Here is a 23,222-nt window from a genome sequence, read left to right on the forward strand (position 1 = left end):
ATGTAAGTTATTTTTTTTCTTTTATGGTAGTCTTCCCTGCTACCTTATCTGTTTAATTCTAGTTTACTGTAATGAACATCTTTTTTATAGATTCTTGCACTCCTTTGAATTAATCCTAGAAAACTTTGAGACAAATGCCTCTTCTGCAGAGTACTCTGCTATAGCATAAGTAGCAGGATTGATGTATAGAAAGGGGGGGGGGGGGGGTCTACAAAAATCTGCTTCATTCCTGCTGACCACAGCTTATTTGTGCCTAGAATGTTCAAGGGGCTTGACTCAGCAGTTAACTGCAAAGCCTTCTGTCTACAATAGAGCAACTGCCTGAAGAACGCTATACAGTTTTTAGTTAGGTGTAGGTCTTGATTTAATCCAATTTACATTGCAGCTTTGTTTCACAACAGCAATTCTCAAACCAGTGCTAAAAATCCAGAGTCAGCTACAGCCTGGTCTACTGAGGCTTATGATCTATAAGTAGCACGGAAGGAGGGGAAGACTGTTTCCCAGCAGAGTTGCTGGAAATCAGAGGTTGCAAGGACATTCAACCATGGTAGTTATGGTGTTTTCAATGCTGGCTGCAGCATTCTAAAGTATATTCAGTACTACTAGACATATAGTTAATGCTACAGAATGTACATAAAGAAGTGATTGGCAGCATTCTATAAAGCTTGCCCAAGTTTGGATGCAGATCCCAGGTTGGTGCCTAAAATGAGTTAATGGGCTCCAATGATTTCACTATTGGAGCTAACAAGCAGATAATTGGCACTGATTTGGGTGCGGATTTGGCTATGTTCTATTCTGTAACAATGGTCACCTAAATTTGATTGCGTGCAACTCAAGAGGTGTGGTTGTGGAATGGGCATAGGCTGGTCAGGGGAATTCACAGGATGTGTATAGTGTTAAAGAATAGCAGGAATCCATGCCTAATTTGCGTGCCAGGATTTACACCAGTTTTCAGCTGGCATAAGTCCTCATGCCCAAAGTTGAGTGCCAGATTTGGTGCTCAGCACTATTGTATAATTGGTGCTGAATTTTTGATGTCATTTATAGAATCTGGCCCAATGAAGGGCAAATGTATAACTAAGGCCTATAAATAAGCATCTAGTGGGCACGTGGTAGGAACCTATTCTATGAAGGAACATAGGCACCACCTTTCCTTTATCGAATACTAGTGTAAAAGCAGAAACACATGCCTGTAAAATTTAGGCAAGAGCACTTGATGCCAGTAATAGAGCTAGTGTAAGTTTGCTCATTTAAGTGGTGGATGTGCGCTCATAAATTATAGTATTCTATAAGTTATGCACGTGTTAGCCCTGTCCACACTCTGCACATGTGTATGCTGTGAGAAGGCACCTCCGTGCACTTGTCATGGCAGAGAAGGAGAGCCCCAACTCCAACCCTATTGCACTAAATTCCCACTGTATTATAAAGGAAACTAGAAAAGCGAAGTGTGTGTGTGTTTTTTTTCTTTTCTTTTTTTCAGGCAGTGGAACTATAAGCCCCATAATGCAGTGAGCTGTGAGGTCAGAATTGGGCTTCTGGGAAAAGCTTGCTAATCCTGTAAGTTAACACCTGCATTAATTAGTACCGCTCTGGTTTCCTGGCAACGTCTGGCACCTGCAGTAATTAGCTGATACCTAGTTGTTCAGGAGGAATTTAAAAAGTGTATTTGAGATAAAGGGGTGTATGCACTATGCAGCAGCCAAAAGAACACAGAGGAGCAAGACAGATTGAGAGGACCGGCAACCTTGAGCCACAGAAAGAGATAATGGAGGCATGGTACAAAGGAAGAAGGGACTGGGTTGAGAGTTTGCCTGCTATGGAGTTGGAGGGAGTCTCTAGGGCCAGGAATGGGAGGAAGCTCCATCTCAGAAGCAGGCTGTGAGGCCAGGTCTTGAGACAGGTATCCACAGGGAAGGGTGGAACCTGACAGGAGGGGGGGAGGAGTACCCACAGACCAGTCAGTCTCTACAACTGGGGGAAACAAGGTGCTTTAACTCTCCTGCCAGCCATAGGAGAGAGGTCAGAGCAGTTTAAAATAGGCAGCTTGTGTTTAAAGCTGAGCCACAACATCAGGTGAAAGTGGGAATGGAAAATCCTGGTCTGGAGAGGAGCCTAGAGCAGACCAGGACCTCACCACATGGCAGAAATAAAAGCTGCCAGGGAAAGGGGTTGGTGTAAAGCAGTGTTTCCCAAACCTGGTCCTGGAGAAACCCCCCCAGCCAGTCAGGTTTTCAGGATATCCACAATGAATATCCATTAGAGAAATTTGCATGCATTGCTTTCACTGCATGCAAACCTCTCATGAATATTTGTTATGGATATCCTGAAAACCTTACTGGCTGGGGCTCCTCCAGGATCAGGTTGAGGAAATATGAGTATTGTGTTTAAAGTTAGATGCTGTTCAAAAATACCATCCTGGAAGCCCAGGCCAGATATATTCCATGTATTAAAAAGGAGGAAGGAAGGCCAAACGACAGCTGACATAGTTAAAAAGTGATAAAAGAAAATCCCACAAGGGCGGGACCAGAGAGCTTAGAGAGAGAAGGCTGAGTGAAGAGCGACGTGCACGCTGAAGCGCTGCTGCTACTGCGAGTCACACTGACGAGGTGAGGACTTTTAAAATTCCAACGGAGGGAGGGAGGGAGCCTGTAACGGGGAGGGGGGGTGCTACATTCGGACTATGAGACGCACCAACATTTTCCTCCCAAATTTGGGAGGAAAAAAGTGTCTTATAGTCCGAAAAATACGGTACTCGTTATAATTCTTGCGCACGTATGGGTAAAGACAACTGCTTTTGGACTGCTTGCTCTAAGCGTGGCATTCCTGCATCTACTAGGTAATCCCAACTTAAAGGCCCCTGTTCTCCCTGCTGCGTAGAGTACATTGCTTTAAAATAGTTATGAAAAGCTTTTACTATACTATCTCATCTGATTGAGTTAGATGCGCCCCAGTGGATGTTTTAAGAGAAGCAACAAATTGGCGGGGTGTCCTCGCCCTAGCCACCTGAGCCAATAACCTCCCAGATTTATTTCCAAACCGTTGGAAATGTAACCGACGAGCGAGCAAGTTGTTCTTGGTTTGCTCATGTATGAGTGAATTTAAAGCCACTAATGCTGATGTCATTTTCTCCCTATTGCCCTGTGTAGGGTTAGCTATGCATGCTTTCTTGGCTGCTCTATAAACCCCTTCCAATCGTAGTACCCCCGCAGCCAAACGTTTAGCCTGGGCACACATAAAGGCTATTATTCTCCCCCCCCCCCCCCCCCCCCCCCCCCCCGTAGGACTGCTTTAGAAGCTTCCCAAAAATTTATCAGTGACTCGCAAGACTCTCTGCATTTGTATCCTCAAAATTTCCACCGTTCTCTAATGTGATCCAAAAGAATTCTATCTTGATATACAGTGGTGGAAATAAGTATTTGATCCCTTGCTGATTTTGTAAGTTTGCCCACTGACAAAGACATGAGCAGCCCATAATTGAAGAGTAGGTTATTGGTAACAGTGAGAGATAGCACATCACAAATTAAATCCGGAAAATCACATTGTGGAAAGTATATGAATTTATTTGCATTCTGCAGAGGGAAATAAGTATTTAATCCCTCTGGCAAACAAGACCTAATACTTGGTGGCAAAACCCTTGTTGGCAAGCACAGCGGTCAGACGTCTTCTGTAGTTGATGATGAGGTTTGCACACATGTCAGGAGGAATTTTGGTCCACTCCTCTTTGCAGATCATCTCTAAATCATTAAGAGTTCTGGGCTGTCGCTTGGCAACTCGCAGCTTCAGCTCCCTCCATAAGTTTTCAATGGGATTAAGGTCTGGTGACTGGCTAGGCCACTCCATGACCCTAATGTGCTTCTTCCTGAGCCACTCCTTTGTTGCCTTGGCTGTATGTTTTGGGTCATTGTCGTGCTGGAAGACCCAGCCACGACCCATTTTTAAGGCCCTGGCGGAGGGAAGGAGGTTGTCACTCAGAATTGTACGGTACATGGCCCCATCCATTCTCCCATTGATGCGGTGAAGTAGTCCTGTGCTCTTAGCAGAGAAACACCCCCAAAACATAACATTTCCACCTCCATGCTTGACAGTGGGGACGGTGTTCTTTGGGTCATAGGCAGCATTTCTCTTCCTCCAAACACGGCAAGTTGAGTTCATGCCAAAGAGCTCAATTTTTGTCTCATCTGACCACAGCACCTTCTCCCAATCACTCTCGGCATCATCCAGGTGTTCACTGGCAAACTTCAGACGGGCCGTCACATGTGCCTTCCGGAGCAGGGGGACCTTGCGGGCACTGCAGGATTGCAATCCGTTATGTCGTAATGTGTTACCAATGGTTTTCGTGGTGACAGTGGTCCCAGCTGCCTTGAGATCATTGACAAGTTCCCCCCTTGTAGTTGTAGGCTGATTTCTAACCTTCCTCATGATCAAGGATACCCCACGAGGTGAGATTTTGCGTGGAGCCCCAGATCTTTGTCGATTGACAGTCATTTTGTACTTCTTCCATTTTCTTACTATGGCACCAACAGTTGTCTCCTTCTCGCCCAGCGTCTTACTGATGGTTTTGTAGCCCATTCCAGCCTTGTGCAGGTGTATGATCTTGTCCCTGACATCCTTAGACAGCTCCTTGCTCTTGGCCATTTTGTAGAGGTTAGAGTCTGACTGATTCACTGAGTCTGTGGACAGGTGTCTTTCATACAGGTGACCATTGCCGACAGCTGTCTGTCATGCAGGTAACGAGTTGATTTGGAGCATCTACCTGGTCTGTAGGGGCCAGATCTCTTACTGGTTGGTGGGGGATCAAATACTTATTTCCCTCTGCAGAATGCAAATAAATTCATATACTTTCCACAATGTGATTTTCCGGATTTAATTTGTGATGTGCTATCTCTCACTGTTACCAATAACCTACCCTTCAATTATGGGCTGCTCATGTCTTTGTCAGTGGGCAAACTTACAAAATCAGCAAGGGATCAAATACTTATTTCCACCACTGTAGATAAGAGGGAAACAGCCAGAATCTAGAAGCTGGGCCCCCAGGGTCCAGCTCCAAATCCACCCAAATCAGGGAGTGATCGGATATCTCCATTGGTCCTATGACAGCTCTACTAATTCTAAAAAACCACACCTGTGAGAGAAGGATGTAGTCAATGCACGACCAAGATTGATGGGCTTTTGATTGGTGGGTGTAGTCTCACGTGATGGGGTGAAGCATGCGCCAAGGGGTTTTACACAATGTCAGAAGCCCCTTCCCCCCCTCCCACTGCCGGGAAAGCCCGGGGAGATGACCTATACAAGGTAGGGACTATCACCTGGTTGAAATCTCCCGCCCACACCCAAGGTGCATCAGCATATTGAAATCCCAGTGCTGCAAGCGACTGAAAAAACCTGGGGCAATAAGTGTTAGGGCCATAAACTGCGCATAGATAAAATGTTTGCCCTTGATAATTAAGTTGAATCAACACTACCCTTCCTTCTGAGTCTTTATACACTAGCTTTGATTTACATGGCAATCCTTTCTTCAATAAGATAGCTACTCCGCTCCAGCGATTCCTGGAGGAAGAATTATAGCATTCCCCAACCCACTGTTGTTGCAATTTCACATGCTCAATATCTGACAGTTTAGTCTCCTGCAAACAGGCAGTAGCGGCTCCGTGATGTTTAAGTTGCGATAGTGTAACATTTTACCGGAGAAGTAATTCCGGATACATTCCAAGACACTATACGAAGTTTGGATTTACCCATCCTCTCTCTGGGCACAGAAACTACAAAACTGTCCCAACTCGCTCAAAGAAATCCCTGGAAGCCCAGCCTCCCCCAGGGATGTGCCCATTTCTGGCAAAGCGAGGAGCCACCAAGCCATGCTCTCCAGTCTACTACAAACTTGCACTTGCTCAAACATACTCTCCCGCACTCCATTCTAGTCAAATCTGCCCAACACCCACCCCTCCCACCCTCTTCCCCCCCCCCCCCCCCCCCCCCATGCCACCTCGATTATCAAAAACAGTGTCGCGATCCCAACCGGGGAACAGACAACAGGTCATTCACAATGCTAACGGGGAAACTCCCCTCCATTTTAAAGAACAAACTTAAACATTTTCTCTCTTAATCATATGATAACCAGATACATATGCTTAGCTGACTTCCTGATGATCTAACAGTGTTATCAGGCACTTCGCTGATCTATAACAGTCATGTCGGCTCTCCTGGCCCCTCCAGAGATTGCACTCAAGACTTGGCCTCTTCCGGATTGGTAAAGGAATACCAACGATTGCTGTGCAGGACCCTTAGTGTGGCTGGGTACTGCAGGGCGAACCGCAGATGCTTAAATATCAGTTGTGAACAAACCATAGAAAAAGCTCTTCTTTTCAGTGAGAGTCACTGAATAATCTTGAAATATTCGGACCGGGCGGCCCTCAAATTGTATCTCCTCCGACTTGCTTTTATATTGACGCAAAATCTGGGCCTTCTGAGAATAATGATGGAATTTTGCTATCACTACTCTTGGCTTGTCTTCAGTCGCACTAGCTGGTCCCACGCATTGCGTTCTGTCTAGCGGAATTGCTCCTCGTTCCCCCACGGATGGAAATTTCTCCAGCAACCAGGCCTCTAACCATGATAACAATGTCGACTCCTTGATTGTCTCCGGGAATCCCACAAACCGCAGGTTCTCTCGCCTCGCCCTATTTTCCAAGTCTTCGATCTTTAGTTGTTTGTGAGTCAATGCCTTCAGCTGTTCTATGCTTTCAGCATGGGCCTGCAACGTATCTTCTGCGTCAGAGACTCAGCACTCCAGCTCTTTTGCCCTGCGAGTCAAGTCCGACGTGGCCTGGACCATCCCTGCTATTTGCTCGGAAAGCTGTACGACTCTGGCGTCTAGCACCTTCACCACCGCTTCTGTAAGCTCGGGGATGAAATCCAAAGTAGGCGGGAAGGGCGCCATTTTATCTTCGCTGGGGCGCGATCGGTCTGGACCTCTTCTTAGCGGTTTAGTTGACATTGGCTGCTCTATCTTAGTCAAAAATTTGTCCATACACTCTTGTCCACTAGATAAATCAATATTTTGTTAATTCTCCGTTTTTAGAGTAGAAGAAATTAGTGAAGGGAGTTTCCAGAGCAGCACACTTCGTGCACGTCCTCTGCCGCTCACAGCATCACGTGACCCCCTCCATAAGCCATTCTTAAGATGAACTTGGGGAAAATCCACTGCTTATTTCTAGGATATACAGCATAAAATCTATTTTTACTGTTTAGAGATCTTGCCAGGTTCTTATGACCTGGGTTGGCCACTGTTGGAAACAGGATACATGGCTTATTTATTTATTTATTTTCAGCATCTGATATACCCCAAGTGACTATTCAATTTACAATTTCTATTACAGGTATTTTGCACTGTCCATGATAGGCTCACAATCTAAGTCCCAGTATGGCAACAGAAAACCCAAAGATGTGAAATGAGATTCTTGATTATCATATTTATGTCCAAAGATTATGCTTACTAACAGAAGCTCAAGGCTATGAAGGGGTGGTCACTTGATTTATAAAATTTGGTTAAGTAAAGAAGTTTGTTTAGTGCCTGGATATGTTGAGATCCTGACCAAATATCCTGAAGTGGAAGATGCCAGTGCTATGGCAGAAATGACAGTACCTACCCGTAAAATGTGCTATGTAATGTACACATATATTTATAGAATAGCGCTTAAGTGGAATTTTGGTATATGTTTCAACTTGCTATACAGTGGTTTACAGTCAAATTTGTTAGAGGTTGAAAAGAACTCCTTTTATGGTAAAGCAGCATAATTAATAAAAGCTGAGCTTAAGAGACTAGGAGGCAGATGCAGCAACCAAACGTAAAAAAATCTAAATCGTTAAAGTCCCTAACGATTTTAAAATAACGAAACATGCACCAAAAAAAAAAGTCACACATGCTGAGATCGGTATTGAAACGTACAATGTATCAAAGAATCACAATACACATCGTTAATCGGCCCCCAAATCATGCGCAGAGCAGCCAAGCGTTATGTTAGCTGCTCTGCGCATGCCACAAACAGTCAAAACACAGTCAAATCACAAGCACATGGCTCCCAAATCCAAAGGACGTCAGAAAACACATAAAAAAAGCCCAGTCTTCCATTCTCTAAACAAACAGATTCATCGCAAGCAGCAAAACAGCGGCTTCAAAATCCCGAGGCTTCTCGTTCACACAGTGGCAGCATTGTTAAAAGCAGTTCTGAGATCCTCGCACCCCAGTCCCACAGAAGCACAAAACAGACAATTTAAACATTTTAGAGGAGGAAATACCTGCTTTGGGTTCTGGAGAGAAGGGGGTCTTCCTAAATTCACTGCCCAAGTCAAACTGCAAGAAGGCACGATCCGGCCTTGCCCCCCGCTGCTCCCCACTTTCCGCCGCTCCCCCCACCCCGAAAAAGCAAACTTCTAGAAGCCCCTGCCCCCCTCCCTTCCTCACTACTCTCTCACCTCAGCTCCGCCTCCCGACATCCTCCGTCTGTGCCCCGCCCCCTTTTGGGGTCGTCGCCGCCATTCCCCTCCTCCATCGGGCCCCCCTTCCTCTTACCGGGCCCGTGCAGCGCCTCTCTCCTCTGTCCGAAGGCGCTGCACGGGCAAGAAGAAAGCTGAATCAGCTGATGCCTGCCTTCGCGATGGCGCGTCTTTCTCCTGCTACGCCCGCCCCTGTCTGACGTCAGTAACCTACGTAGGTTACTGACGTCAGACAGGGGCGGGCCCAGGAGGAGAAAGACGCTCTATCGAAGCTAGGCGAAGGCAGGCATCAGCTGATTCAGCTGTCTTCTTGCCCGTGCAGCGCCTTCGGACAGAGGAGAGAGGCGCTGCACGGGCCCGGTAAGAGGAAGGGGGGCCCGATGGAGGAGGGGAATGGCGGCGACGACCCCAAAAGGGGGCGGGGCACAGACGGAGGATGTCGGGAGGCGGAGCTGAGGTGAGAGAGTAGTGAGGAAGGGAGGGGGCAGGGGCTTCTAGAAGTTTGCTTTTTCGGGGTGGGGGGAGCGGCGGAAAGTGGGGAGCAGCGGGGGGCAAGGCCGTCCGTACAGGACGCTCCTGATGAGCGCCCTTGCCCCCTCCCGATCCTTTTTTTATTTTTATTTTTTTATGTGTTTTCTGACGTCCTTTGAGCCAATCACAGCGCTTTTAGCTCTGCTAATGCGCTGGGATTGGCTCAAAGTTTGTTTGTTTTTTCACTTAATGATTTTTCCTGGCACAGAGCTGTCCTAACGAGAGGTCCAGACCTCTCGTTAGTTTTCCTGCCTTTTTCCTGCGTAAAAGCAATCGGAAAAGGTTAGTGCATGTCGTTTCAATGGGGTTTTCACACTAATTGCTCATCTCCATTCCGTTTTCGTTAGCTGCTACTGTCGTCGGAAAATAGGCTTAAGTGCATGGAAAGAATAGGAAATTCTTCCCTGAGGGCTCATTTAACGATGAAAAACGTTTAGTGCATCTACCTCTAGGACAGACCAAGATTGGGCTGTTACGATTGTGGCCGTGACCTCTCCCAGACTTATCTTATTCTGGTGGTCAGCTTCTGTGCTGGCTTCTGTTTCTTCTTTCTGTGTTGCTAGAGCAGGCTCTTTGTCTGTGGGCTGGCTGCTCCCAGCATGAGTCTAATTGCTTTACTATACTACTGCTGTGTGTGTTACCTGAGCTAGCTGCCTCTGTGTGCTGGTTGCTTCCAGCGTGGCTCTAATTGCTCTGCTATATACAGCAGCTGTGGGGGTTAAGTCTGAGTTAGCTCTAGCTCTGTTTCAGTATGCTGCCTGCCTGTGATTGGTAGTGGTGACATCATCAGGCAGGGCCTTGATAAGGAAGTGGTGTTCTTCCCGTCAGGGCCTTTGCAACGTTTGCTTAGTCATTTGCTTTAGGTCCGGGTTAGTGGTAGTGCAGTGTGCACTTTTGATCTGTGTTAGCTTCCCTGCTTTTCCCTTGTGGCTCCCCTGCTTTCCCTTTTGGTTCTTTGGAAGCATTTCTGTGATTGGTGCTTTAGAAGCACTTCTGGGTTTGGTGCTTTGGAAGCTCTGTTGTGTTTAGTGCTTTGGAAGCACTGCTGTTTTCTGTGTTTAGCTTCCCTGTTTTTTCCCTTTTGGCTCCCCTGTCTTCCCTTTTAGTGCTAGGAGCTCTGCTGGTAGTTTGGTGCTTAGAAGCACCGTAGTTAGTTTAGGGTTGTAGAGCTGTTGTGCTTGGTGCTTAGGAGCACCTGTGTTAGTTTGTGTTTAGGTTCCCTGCTCTTTCCCTGTGGCTCCCCTGCTTTTCCTAGTGGTGCTATTGATAGCACTTCTGTTAGTATAGGGCTTAGGAAGTCCTTTTGTTGGTTTATTGTTAGGAACACTTTTGTTGGTTTCTGTTTGGAGTTCTTCTGTTGGTTAGGGCTTGGGAGCACTTATGTCAGTTTAGGATTTAGGAGTACTGCTGTTTCCAGCTTGTTCTAGTCCTGGTCCCTGTGTCATCCAGTTTTTGGTAAGTCCTGCCGGGCATTCGAACCCAGGGGCTCAACCCTTGGGGGGCAGTGGCTAAGTACAGGTGAAGCTGTAGGGACCAGTCCAGTGTGTTCCAGTCCTGTGTGTTCCAGTCCAATGTTCCAGTCCGGGGGATTCCAGTCCATTGTTCCAGTCCTGTGTCCTCCAGTCCAGGGGATTCCAGTCCAGTGTTCCAGTCCTGTGTCCTCCAGTCCGTGTGTTCCAGCTCGCTGGGCAGTGCCTGCAGTCCTGCCGGTGCGCTTGCCCAGCGTTGGTTGGTGGGTTTTGCCTGCTGCTGTCGCTCCTCGTCAGCAGCCCAAGGGCTCACGTTTGCTCCAGAGCCCGGCCCCGCAGGCTCTGAACCTGAGAACCTGACAAGGGCAAGTCAATATCCTTATTGTAGACTCGACAGTGATTGTAGACTGGACACAGTACTGTGTTTTTGGCTACAGCTTGATTCAGGAGTCTACTGGGCTCTCTTTGTAGAGATTCAAGTGTGTACTTGTGTAATGACCAATAGGAAACCTTCAGTGTATAATTGTAAAACTCCAATGTATAATCGTGCTGGATATGCAATTAGTTAGTCTGGTCTTTAAAAAGACTTATGAGCCGGTCAATCGACATGGTCTGGTAGTTCAATAAAATCAATTTGAGCAGTTCAATACTTTTATCCCTGTCTCTTGAGCTCATTGTCATTTCCCTTCTGGGGGCAGTTAATGACCATCAGAATGATGAATACTGCCTTGCTTTCTTTCCTGTGTTCACAGCTGCCAATAGCAGGAAACAATTTATAAAATAGGATATGATGCGGGGTGGGGGTGGGGGGGGGGGGGTGTTATTTTGAGAGTGTGAAGGCCTAAAATTAGCCTAAACTAGGTTAACCTAATATAAGGAAGCTAGAAGTATGGGACTTGCAAATCTTTTGCATTATTATAAAGCAGCAGTCTTAAACACAATGAAAATTCATTATGACAAGGATCTTGAGGCCCATTGGGTACCGGTAGGAAGAGAAGGCATGGCTCTATGTTGTGTATGTGAAGGTAGAAGAAGAGAGGGGGGACGATTTGAGCACAGCTAATGTTCAGCGACACCCTTTAATTGCCCCACTTAGGAAAATCTGGGAGGAAACAAAAAAAGGGGGGTGGGGTTACAGGAAGACTTCATCCACACAACTGCCTGCTAGATTATATGTCAGTGTCATAAGTATTGCTATACAGGGATAGACCAAAGGTCCATCAAGCCCAGCATCCTGTTTCCAACAGTGGCCAATCCAGGTCACAAATACCTGGCAAGATCCCAAAAAAAGTACAATACAAATGCGTGATACTTAAAGATCAATGTTTTAGTAACACTTTAAAGGCTAATGAATGTATACTTGTTAATGCCATGTTAACTTTAGGTTTAAAAGTAGTTTTTCCACATTGGAAATCCCTACACCAAGTCACTTATCAAAATGGTGAAATTTATTATTTCAAACTTATAAATATGAAACTTCTTATGCTAAAAAATCAATCCATTTTGCTTTATATAAGAAAAAATGGTCTCCACTTGTATCTTCCTTAAGGGATGCCTAACGAGAGATGTTATGTATTTTCTTTTTCTTCATTCTTTTGTTGAATAACTGTTACTTGTGAAATATGCATGTTTCATACCTTGCTCCATGTCATCTTCCCCTTTTTTTTCCTCTTTCTCTCTCTACTCTGAATGTTAAACTAAGGTTTTTACAATGTATTATAATTTGTTGTCATCTGTTCAATTGTTTTTCTTGTAACAAAAGTCAATAAAAATAATAAGACTAAAAAAAAAGAAAGCAAGGTGACTAATTTAAAGAAAGTTGCACATGAGGTCAGAGAGATGGTTAAATATTATCTCAGCTAGGGTAGGAGTAGATAAACATGTCCTGCTGCAGTATGTGCAGCCCGTGTCACTCCTTGTGTGTGTGATTGAGACTAACAACTTAGTTATGTCTTCCATTAAAGGCCTGGTTGAAGAGCCAAGCTTTCACCTGCTTCCTGAAGTAGAGATAGTCTTGTGTTAAGTGGAGCCTTTCAGGCAGTGCATTCCAGAGTGTGGGGGCTACTCCAGAGAAGGTTCACTTGTGGGTATCATTGTGATATAGTACCATGTTTCGAAGCTCTGTAGCAGGGAGAACACTGTCAAATTTTTGATGTTGAAATTGGACCTTTGGAATTTTGAAGGAATTCTCCCTGTTACAGCACTTATTGAAACATGTCAGAGTATAACAGACTAATACAGAGAACCTTGCCCAGAAGCTTAGCATTCATTAAGATAAGCAGATGCAGATTTTTTTATATATATTTTGGAAATTTGCTTTTTTTTTTTTGCTTGCTGAATTTGAAACATTTTAGAAGAATGGACAGGGATTATGTCCAGAAAGTGGGACGTTTGTAATAGAAACACCATTTTAACCCTCTCCTTTCTATGAAGGTCCAACAGAAAATAAGATATGGGGTTTGTTGAGCAGTTTTAATAAGTTTGAATTTAGTTTAGCATTCATTTGGAATGTAATCTCATGTCATTTTTAACATGAAATAGGAAATGTCCCCCCCCCCCCCCCCCCCCCCCCCCCCCCCCCCCCCCCCAATTTTTGGAATTTTTTTCCAATGTCAATAGGACACCCTGTTAATAATATTGCCCCCCCCCCCCCCCCACCAAAAGAAATAAATAAAAATCCCAGTTACAATGGAAGTCTGTAAATGACATGAGAATTAAACAAAACAAATTTGGCCTGCACATTGTAGCAGGAAGTGCAACCTTTCCTCACCAACATCATCAATCCTAGTTATAAAAGAACATGGTAAAGCATTATTTTTTATTATTATTTATTGCATTTATATCTCACATTATCCCACCTATTTGCAGGCTTAATGTGGCTTACAGAGACCTGTTATGGCGTCGCCATTTCAGGATATCAAATACAATTGGTAGTACAAAAAGATATTGGATGGGAAAAGAGAAATAAGCAGATAGTTATAGAGAGATGGTTTTCGTGGTCGGGTGGGTTGGCGAAGTGGTAAAGTTCAGCTATGGGCTTTCTTTGTAGGCCTTGTTGAAGAGATGCGTCTTCAGAGATTTACGGAAGTTAGAAATTTCGTTGATTGTTTTCAAGTCTGTTGGAAGTGCATTAGGGAATGCGGGTGGATAGTCAGGTCTCATGAACATTGTGGCCCCTACAATGGGGGCAACATTGGGTGTCCTGCCTGAGTGTGTCTGAAACCTCTGTGAGTGCTTTGTAGTTATTAGCATTTTGCATGGCAAGATGGAATGCTCCTTTAAATTGAGAGGGCTGGTTCAAATTTTCCCAGTGCTAGGAAGAAATAAGTAAACAGAAATGGAGATAAAACAAATGTGGCAGCACAGTATCATCTTTTTCCTTGTTGCACAATAGGCACTGCCTGTTTGATGCAGTTCTTGTTAATTTATGCTGTATAAACTTCACCTGGTGGTGTCTGAGTCATGTTTGATGCTATGTCCATAGCAAAGACCAGTGCTAGGAAAGTGTTTCTGCTTTACTCCTTGGATCCTTTGTTGCTGATACGTAATATGATCCTGCACCGACTTCTGTGTCCTATCAATGTGCACGCAATCAGGAGTGCCTTCCAACTGTTAATTGCTGTGTATCTGATTTGATTTTTCATCAGACTGCATAAACTGGAGTATTGCTCGTGGACACTTTCTGTCTGTGATCGAAGTACAAGGCGCAAGTGATAAGTTGAGGGTGGTCAGGATGACTCTGTACAGGGCACCTAAAATGTGTGCGCTAAGTGCAAATTCTTTAATGGCAATTAAGCACTTAATTGCTGTTATAGATACTTACATTAGTTTTCAGTTACACTTCTCTATTGCAGGTATAATTTCTTGCTTCTAAATGTGACAGGAATAACTGACAGCATTCTAAAAGCTTAGTGTGTAACTGCTTGTCATCCCTTGTCCTGCCCATGCCCTCTCGGTTATGTGTTATAGACTTTAGGCGCTAATGTCATAAAATAGTGCCTAAGTGCGGTTATGCGCATAACTGCAAATTAGGGCCAATTATCTTCCATAATTGCTAATTATTGGTGTCAATTCACCCCTAATTAGGTGATAACTTATGAGCATAAGTGGCACTGTTCTATAACCTTTGTACTCAATTTTGTGTGCTGAGCGTGAAAATTATAGAACGAGGGAGTTAGTGTTTTGAGGCTGATATCTCTCAAAATGAATCCCTCAGTCTATGGTTGTGCCAAACATTCATCAGTTGAGAAAGGATGACTTCACAGTGAGTTTGGAGATGACTTTAACCCGAGTCCCTGAAGAAAGACTCTATGAAACCCGCGGACTTGGGCGTTTCAAGGGGAGGCCATTTTGGTTCAGATAAGTTCACATTTTGATTTCATTTGGAATAGAGCACTAAGGTGTGAGGCAATAGCACATACAGAAAATTATGAGAGAGACCCGATGAAAGAAGTGCTATACCACTGGGCAAAGAAACACATTGCCTTCAAAAAAAGTGGTTTTTGCTGAGGGTTCTCTTTATCACATGTACACTAAAAAAAAAAGTATTAATCTGTATTGCTTTAGCCAGGATTTTGAGCGGTTTAAGGAGTCTTGGTTTTTTTATTTTTGAGACTGATACCAGCATGGCAAGTTAACACCCTGTCACCTAACCCCATTAGGGAAATAATGTAATAACCATAACCAAAGTAGGATTAAACTACCTACTTTTAACAACTTTATTAAAGGAGGTATTAATGCCCCTCTACAAGTTGTTGGTGAGGCCCCACTTGGAGTATTGTGTTCAGTTTTGGAGGCCGTGTCTGGCTAAAGATGTAAAAAGACTGGAAGCGGTGCAAAGAAAACCTATGAAAATGGTATGCGATTTGCGTTGCAAACCATGCGAGAAGAGACTTGCCGACCTGAACATGTATACCTTGGAGGAAAGGAGAAACAGGGGTTACATGATCCAAATGTTCAAATATTTGAAAGGTATTAATCCGCATATGAACCTTTTCGGGAGACTAGAGGACATGAATTGAGGTTGCAGGGGGGCAGACTCAGGAGTAATGTTGGGAAGTATTTTTTCACGGAGAGGGTGGTGGATACATGGAATGCCCTCCTGTGGGAGGTGGTGGCGATGAAAACTATAATGGAATTCAAACATGTATGGGATAAACACACAGGAATCGTGTTTAGAAGGAATGGATCTATGGAATCTTAGTGGACATTGGGTGGCAATGCCGCTATTTGTAGAATAAAACCGGTGCAGGGCGGCCTTCCACGGTCTGTGCCCTGAGAAAGGCAGGGACAAATCAAACTTGGATATACATATAAAGTATTACATACCATGTAAAATTAGTTTATCTTGTTGGGCAGACTGGATGGACCATTCAGGTCTTTATCTGCCATCATTTACTATGTTACTATACTATTATTACAGTGGTTCCCAAACCTGATCCTGGAGGCACCCCAACCAGTCAGGTTTTTTTTGGAGATCCTCAATGACTATTCACTGCGGAGGCAGTGCATGCAAATATCTCTCATGAATAGTCATTGTGAATGGCCCAAAACTCTGACTGACTGGAGTGCCTCCAGGACTAGGTTTCTTTTGGCAGTGATGTCTTTGGCAAAGAATCCTAGCATTTGGTGGAGTTGTATTGTACTTGTTATTTCACAGGAACTCGGCATAGTTTTTTTTTGTTTGTTTTTTTTTAGAGCATTGTACCAAGCTAACCTCTACCCAGAAGACAAGCATTTGGTTGCAACTTTCCTTGGCAGTATGAGCTCATTGGACTGAGAAGGATATAGTACACTTAGCGCCTTTTTTCTAACTGTTTTTCTCATGTACAAGGGGGACCTGCTTTGAACCAGTTTTCTAGAACCTTCAATCTTGTAAAGCTAAAAAAAATGCCAGCAAACGTAATACTAAGCTGTGATTTCTCTTGTCCTGGCCTTTTCTGCTGCCTCATGAGCCGGTTGCTGGTGTGGAGAAGCTTCAGACCTTATGTTGTATGCTTCTTTTCTCAGATACACTGGGATGTTTGTTTATTTTTACACACTTGATATTCCACCAAAGGGCATACACCTAGGCAACTAAGCGGTTTATAAAACATAAAAAGAAGATTAGAAAAGAGGTACATGGGCAGCACTGTGGAGAGCAGGAAGTTTGCAGTCCATGGATTTTTCTAACCACTGGCATAAATATCCCAGACCTAATTAGAATAGGGTTGAAGTAGTGCCTGTATGTTTTGAGTCACTATACGGGATTTATGTAGTGACTCAAAACATATGGTTTTAACATTGGGGGTCTCAAGCACATACAGTATCAGAGCTTAAATGGAGGATAGTTGATCAGGTAATTGAGGGGAAGGAGGGAGGCTCATGTGATACAATTTTAAAATTATAGGGCACTGCATATGACCTTCAGATTGAATTCAGTGACTCCATTTGGTTTCAATAAGGAGATAGAGTGGATGTCATTGGTTTAACCCAGGGGATGGATGGAGTATAAAAGTGATAAAGTCATTAGGAGGAAGTAATATAAATAGTGTAGGAACGCTGGCGCCATCTTGGCAGGAGCAATGCAAGTGACAGTGAGCTAAGATGGTGCTTGTTATTATATGGTAAAGGATTTGATATTCATTTGGATATGGAGGCTGTATTATGTACTTTAATATGCGCTTTGTATACAGTTTTCCTCTTGTAGGGGATGGTCTTTGAAACAGCTTCAGCGAAACGTGATCATGTTGGACAATTAGTCCCTGCCTGACTGACACAGTAAATCTATGAGTATTGTTGAAATATATTGAATATATATAAAAATATTTAAATTTTTATACATTTTGTAATATGAAATATTTCTAAAACCAATTGTAATTCTTGCTGCTTACAATTCATTAGCCTGCGAATGTCACCTCTGAGCTTTGCAGATTTAAATCACACTTATTTTTCCATGGAATATCACTTAGAGAATGTTAGTTTTGGAAGTCCTGTGGTAATAATTGCCATTGAGTGATCTGTTTTATTAATGACATTTTTATGATCTGGCCTGCTCCTATTAACCAGTTGCAGGAATTCACAGCATGTAGGGGATGGGATGGGGACAGCACTCATGGGGCGGGGACAAACTTTGTCCCTGTGTCTTTCTCTAAAAGCTTGAGACTAGCCTTAAACAGGCTGTTAGCTAGATGGAACAGCATCTGTAAAGTCTCCTACCATCTGCAGCGTCCTTCCATCATGCTCAGTGGCTAAAGCATCTTACTGTTATTGCAACAGATTCATCCATTGTTGCTGGCATCAAGGAGCATTTCCAGCACTTAATTGACACTTATTTTTCTGTTCATCTACTACAATGTTGGGTTCTCTTCAACACCCACATCTGAAAGACAATCCAATTTTCTTCCTAGATGATTTAAAAAAACACAGGCAACCGAATCTTTGAGAAAGTTGTACCAAAACCAGATCGAAATGGAAGGCTTGAGTTCTTCAACAACTCAGATTTCTCCACAATCCATATTCCCAGAAAGCGTCACATCTGTGGAAGAGTCCCCCCCCCCCCCCCCCCACCCCTCAAAGAATGAAAATGGATGTTAGTAGTTTTTTGCCCCAGGTTCAAATAAATACCTATATATACTATGTAAACCACTTTGAATGTAATTGCAAAAACCATAGAAAGGCGGCATATCAAGTTCCATTTCCCTTTCCCCCTTATGAGTGTCTTTAATAGAACAATGCCTCCTTGAAGGCTGTTAATAAATTGGACAGTTATTTATATTTGAATGATGCAGATGATGATATGCTAATTGTTTGGAAAAACAAGTGCTGGCCAAAACTTGCATGGGGGATCCTGTGCATTCCTTCTACCAGCACATCTTCTGAGGACACTTTCTATTGCGGGAAGGACTATGGACTAGACTGAGGGCTAGATGCACTAATCAATCGTTAGAGCCCTTCTCTTACCGATTCCCTTAGCGAATCGGTAAGGAACGGGCATACATCAAGGAATAGGAATGCAATTGAGCTGCTTGTTGTAGCTCACTTGCATTCTCTATTCCATTGTTAAACAATCGGCCGGTTGTGCATTCGCAGAGCAACCAAGCGTTTTGCTGGCTGCTCTGCGCATGCCAAATACGCCTCCCTGTGCCGCCCGAAGACACCGCGCTGCTCACCCCCCTCCGATGCGGCTCGATCCAGCAGAGGTGCAGTTGAGGACACCTATTAAAAAAAAAACCCGCCCATTTTGGCCATCTTTCCCCCCTCGCAATAATAAAAAGTCTTTTTTGGCCATGCTTCACTCAGCTGAGAGACTTGGAAGTCTCTGAGTGCAATCACAGCGAACAAGGCGGTGGTTGTCCAGATCCAGGCAGAGTCGAAGGTAGGCCGCGAACAAGGCGGTGTCCAGGCAGGGTCGAAGGCAGGCAGTGAACAAGGTGGTGTCCAGGCAGGGTCAAAAGGCAAGTAGGCAGCAAACAAGGCGGTGTCCAGGCAGGGTCGAAGGCAGGCAGCGAACAAGGCGGTGTCCAGGCAGCGTCGAAGGCAGGTAGCGAACAAGGCGGTATCCAGGTCTAGGCAGGGTCGAAAGGGAAATGGGACTTGATTTACTGCCTTTCTGTGTTTTTTGCAACTACATTCAAAGTAGTTTACATAGTATATTCAGGTACTTATTTGTACCAGGGCAAATAGGCAGCAAAGAGAGCCAAAATGGAAACCCACAGAGCCAGGCGCTAGGAAGATGAGCAGTAGCTGCGGCTCTGGGCTGAGTGAGAGCTACCCAGATAAGGGCAACGGTGTCTGATGTCAGCCCTGACGTCACTAGGCCAACGGAGGTTGAAGTGGGCACTGGACCAGTGCACATGCAGAGTCGATGCTGCACAGAGAGCTGGGCCCTGAATTCAAAGGGTGTAGCGCAATAGAAATAAGTAGTAGTAGTGGAAGGGACACAGCGTGCCCAGTCATTTGGCACAGAGTCAGCTGGGGGAACATTGGCACTTCCTGACCCGGGCCGGGATTTGTCCGGGATGCCACGTTGGCCCGGTAAGGCATTTACTTCGACTCAACACAAGTCATATTTCGGCCGTAAGGCCTGCCTCAGGAGTCAATACCAGAAAAATACACAAAGGTCTAATCCTGTGTAATGGCAATAAATAACTGCACAAATATCGCTCATCAAAAGACACTACCTGTGAAAAGCGGTGCAAAGCAGCTGAACCATCAAGCAGATTAGACCTTTGTGTATTTTTCTGGTATTGGCAGTGTCTCTTGATGAGAGATATTTGTGCAGTTATTTATTGTCGTTACACAGAATTAGACCTTTGTGTATTTTTCTGGTACTGACTCCTGAGGCAGGCCTAATGGCCGAATCGTTTATACCTTATCAATAAAACTTTGCACCGCACCATTGATTTGGGACCTTTGTGTATCACCTTTGTTGTTTGTATGATGCTTTTGCTTTGTACAAAGGTCCCCCCCATTTTTTTTTGTTTCTAGTTTTCCAATGCCTTAATCTTGCTTTACCCATAGTAACATATTACTTGGCATTACAAAGAGCAGCCAATAAGAAACCTGTATAATTGTCAGTTTTCACAGTCGAATTAACAAAGAAAATTTTGATGTTTCAGATTGTGTGTATAATATACATGTATGTTATGGGGCTAATTTTTTTTTTTTTTTTTTTTTGGGGGGGGGGGGGGGGGCTGTCCCTGTGGATCATTCTGTGTCTTTCACTTCAGCAGGTACATAACTTGATACTTTAAAAGAAAACTCTAAAAACATATTTCAATTTGGAAGCCAATTAGACAGGAGACAGACCTGAATGAAATTAACATATATGATTTTTTTAGGGTTGATTGTATGACTTGGTGTGTATGATCTTTCCTGTATTGTGTTGGTGTTCTGTTTTTTTTTTCTAGTTGCTTGTTTATTTAATTTTAGTGTAAACTGCCTAGACTTGTTTTCAAATTAGGTGGTATTAAAGTCTCAAAAAAATAAATAAAAATTGTCCAAATGAAGTAATACTAACAGTCCAGCATGCCTGTGGTCTTATTTGATTAATTAGGTTGCATATATATATTCCCTTGCAGTAGACATATTTTAATTTTAAAAACTTCTGTGTATTTTCCAGCAAAATGGAGCACCAAATGGAAGTCTGTACAAGAGATCATTTAATGAAACTTTTGAACAAGCACCATTGTATGTTGCTGTCCTTACTTACCTGGGTTTTGGAGTGGTGACACTCTTTGGCTACCTGCGAGATTTCTTGAGAGCCTGGAGACTCGAGAAATGCCACATGGCTATAGAGAGAGAAGAGCAGAAAGTAAGTATGAATGTGCTTTATAAGACCGCATTTGCTGCAATGATTGATTTCTGTAGGATCATCCTTTCATGTTGGCTAACTGGGGCAGTGAAGTTTGTAATATTGCTCAGTGAGGATGGACTTATTGTAGAATAAGGACCATGTGAAAGCCTTGTCCCCTCCCATTCTGGATTCCATTGTAATGAACCCCTTTTGATATTGGAAGAAAATGATTGTTGAGGAAAGAGTGTTACTACACGTTAATTAAATGGGGAAGGAGCATGTTTTAACTAACAGATCTGCTACCTTACAGACGTAGTTGATTGTAGATGTTAATTCCTGGAATGTACGTGTGTATGTAGGGGATCTCTCACGAGGGGGTGAGGGCGTGCCCTGAAGGTTCTACATAAAAAGAAAAAAAATGCAGCTGACACTATAAAATATGGGGGGAAGAAAATACCAGTCCAATAAGGTGGATAGGAAAGTCAAAACGTTGGGGCTAAACTGAAGTGAAATAAAGCAAAAATTCAAGAGACCGGGGGGGGGGGGGTACCAAGGATATTGTTTAAGTAAAACACCTTTATTGGTGATTCCCATAATATTATTATAGTTTAGGTAGGATAAAAGCAAAATAGAAAATAAATGAGTAAGTTTCTCAGATTGCAAGTAAAGTTTTAATGTCCTCAGACTTAAAGCAGCATCTCTAGTATCTCTTCTCCATCCCTTATTTCTTAGGTCCTCAGCTGGGCTTCGCAGACTCCTCACTAGTTATCTCTTTCTGTGAGATAGCTGCAAAAAAAACAAACTTCAAATGCCTTGAACTTCAGATTGGCAAAATAAGTGCATCATGCTATGGACATTGATGCAAACATCCAAAACTCAGCATCTAAATATCTGCTGGGTATTGATATAAGTTTGAGGAGTATTTGATCAAATCTAATCCAGGTATAATTTGACTGCTCATCCCTAAAAGGCTCCAAAATGGTTAACAAAAAACTAGCCATCATCTTTGGGAATTACAAAATATAGATTGTATAAATCTGTATGATCTGCTTCATTATATTTCATTTTGCTGACCAAAAAAGTTTTGTAATAAGTCGTCTTGACGTTTTTAAAATAGAAAGTAGGAAGGGTGGTGGTTAATAGAGGCAAGCCATTCCAAAACTGGACTGCTTGAAAAGAGAGCCATCCAAAACTTCTTGAAATGCAAACCCTTAATTATAGTGAAAGCAAGCAGACGGCAATCTGACACACGGAAACTATCTAGAGGATGAGGTAATAATCAATAAAGTAAAATGAACTGGAACCAATCCTTGCAAAGTCTTTAAATACAAATCATGCTAACTTAAGCTTTCATTCTTGAACAGGGAGCCAATGAAGCTGCAAGAGGAGCAGAGTGACCCTGTCCATACTACTTTGATCAATCAATCTAGCAGCAGTGCTTTGTAACAATTATAACTTTATTCCAGAATAGATAGTGTTACAGTAGTCTAATTAGGATAGTATCAGACTCTGAACTAATACAAAATGGCCTTCATAAAATTAGGAGCGTGTTATTTTAAGCTGTTGAAGCTTATTAAAAAAAACAAAAAAAAAAAACTTAATTTGAGGCCCCATTGATAATGAGGAATTGAAAGCAACCCCCAATGCTCTAGGGGTGTGACTCCACTGAGTCATTTTGTCGGAGAGGAATAATAGCTGAATATCCTCCAAGGAGCTGCTGAACCAAAGAACCGTAGTCTTGCATGTATTCAGTTTTAACAGATGCCCAAATTTTAATTCTGTCAACAGTGTTAGATATCTTGTCATAAGTTTGATCTAAATCTTGATTCCATAGCGTCCCACAGATCAATCCAGAGACTTGTGGGTTGTGTCCCTCTACCAGCAGGTGGAGATAGAGAGAACCTCCGAGGTTTGCTATATGTGTACCTATGCAGCCAAGTAAACCTCAGTATTCTCTCTATCTAGCAGGTGGAGGGACATCTTTGCGCAGCTCTGGTTTGATCTGGCTACTGGTGTCCTTTGAGCAAAGTATAGCACAGTCGGGGGTTGAGTGGCTGTTTGTAGCTTCTGGTGTACACCTGGTGGTAATCAAAAACAGCGAAGATGACGCAAAAAACAGAAAAAAAGGAAAGAAAAAAACAAACAAAGGATGAAAACTAAAAGTAAAAAAATGAGTAAAAAATAATAAAAAAATAAAAAAAATAAAAAAAACTACCCAGGGAAAAACTGCTACACGAGCAAAAATATGAATAAATTATAAAGAACAAAAAAAAAAAAAAAAAAGGGAGACACAAGAAAAATGAAAAAAATAAATGAATTTATTAGGGTGATATGACTCGACACAGCTGTGTTTCGGCCCAACTGGCCTGCGTCAGGAGTCTAAATAAAACACATTAAATTTAATTTAAAACATGTTAATTTTAACATCTTAAACTATAAACAAAGATTGATAA

At 43.3% G+C, this 23,222-nt stretch overlaps 1 protein-coding gene across 2 annotated transcripts in view; it reads left to right on the forward strand.

The window, feature by feature from the left end:
- The window catches only part of LOC115465679 (serine palmitoyltransferase 3-like), a 247,587-nt gene that overhangs the window by 58,739 nt on the left and 165,626 nt on the right, over positions 1–23,222 (forward strand). Inside the window, exons 1-2 of one of the 2 annotated variants that reach the window (XM_030196337.1) lie at positions 495–547; positions 20,596–20,787. In XM_030196337.1, the coding sequence (XP_030052197.1) occupies positions 545–547; positions 20,596–20,787 (195 nt within the window). In that variant the 5' untranslated portion in view covers positions 495–544. Of the gene's footprint in view, positions 1–494; positions 548–20,595; positions 20,788–23,222 lie in introns of those variants that run through there. The other variant, XM_030196336.1, reaches the window with a different exon arrangement.

The sequence above is a fragment of the Microcaecilia unicolor genome, chromosome 3 (assembly GCF_901765095.1).
Source record: "Microcaecilia unicolor chromosome 3, aMicUni1.1, whole genome shotgun sequence".
Taxonomy (NCBI): Eukaryota; Metazoa; Chordata; class Amphibia; order Gymnophiona; family Siphonopidae; genus Microcaecilia; species Microcaecilia unicolor.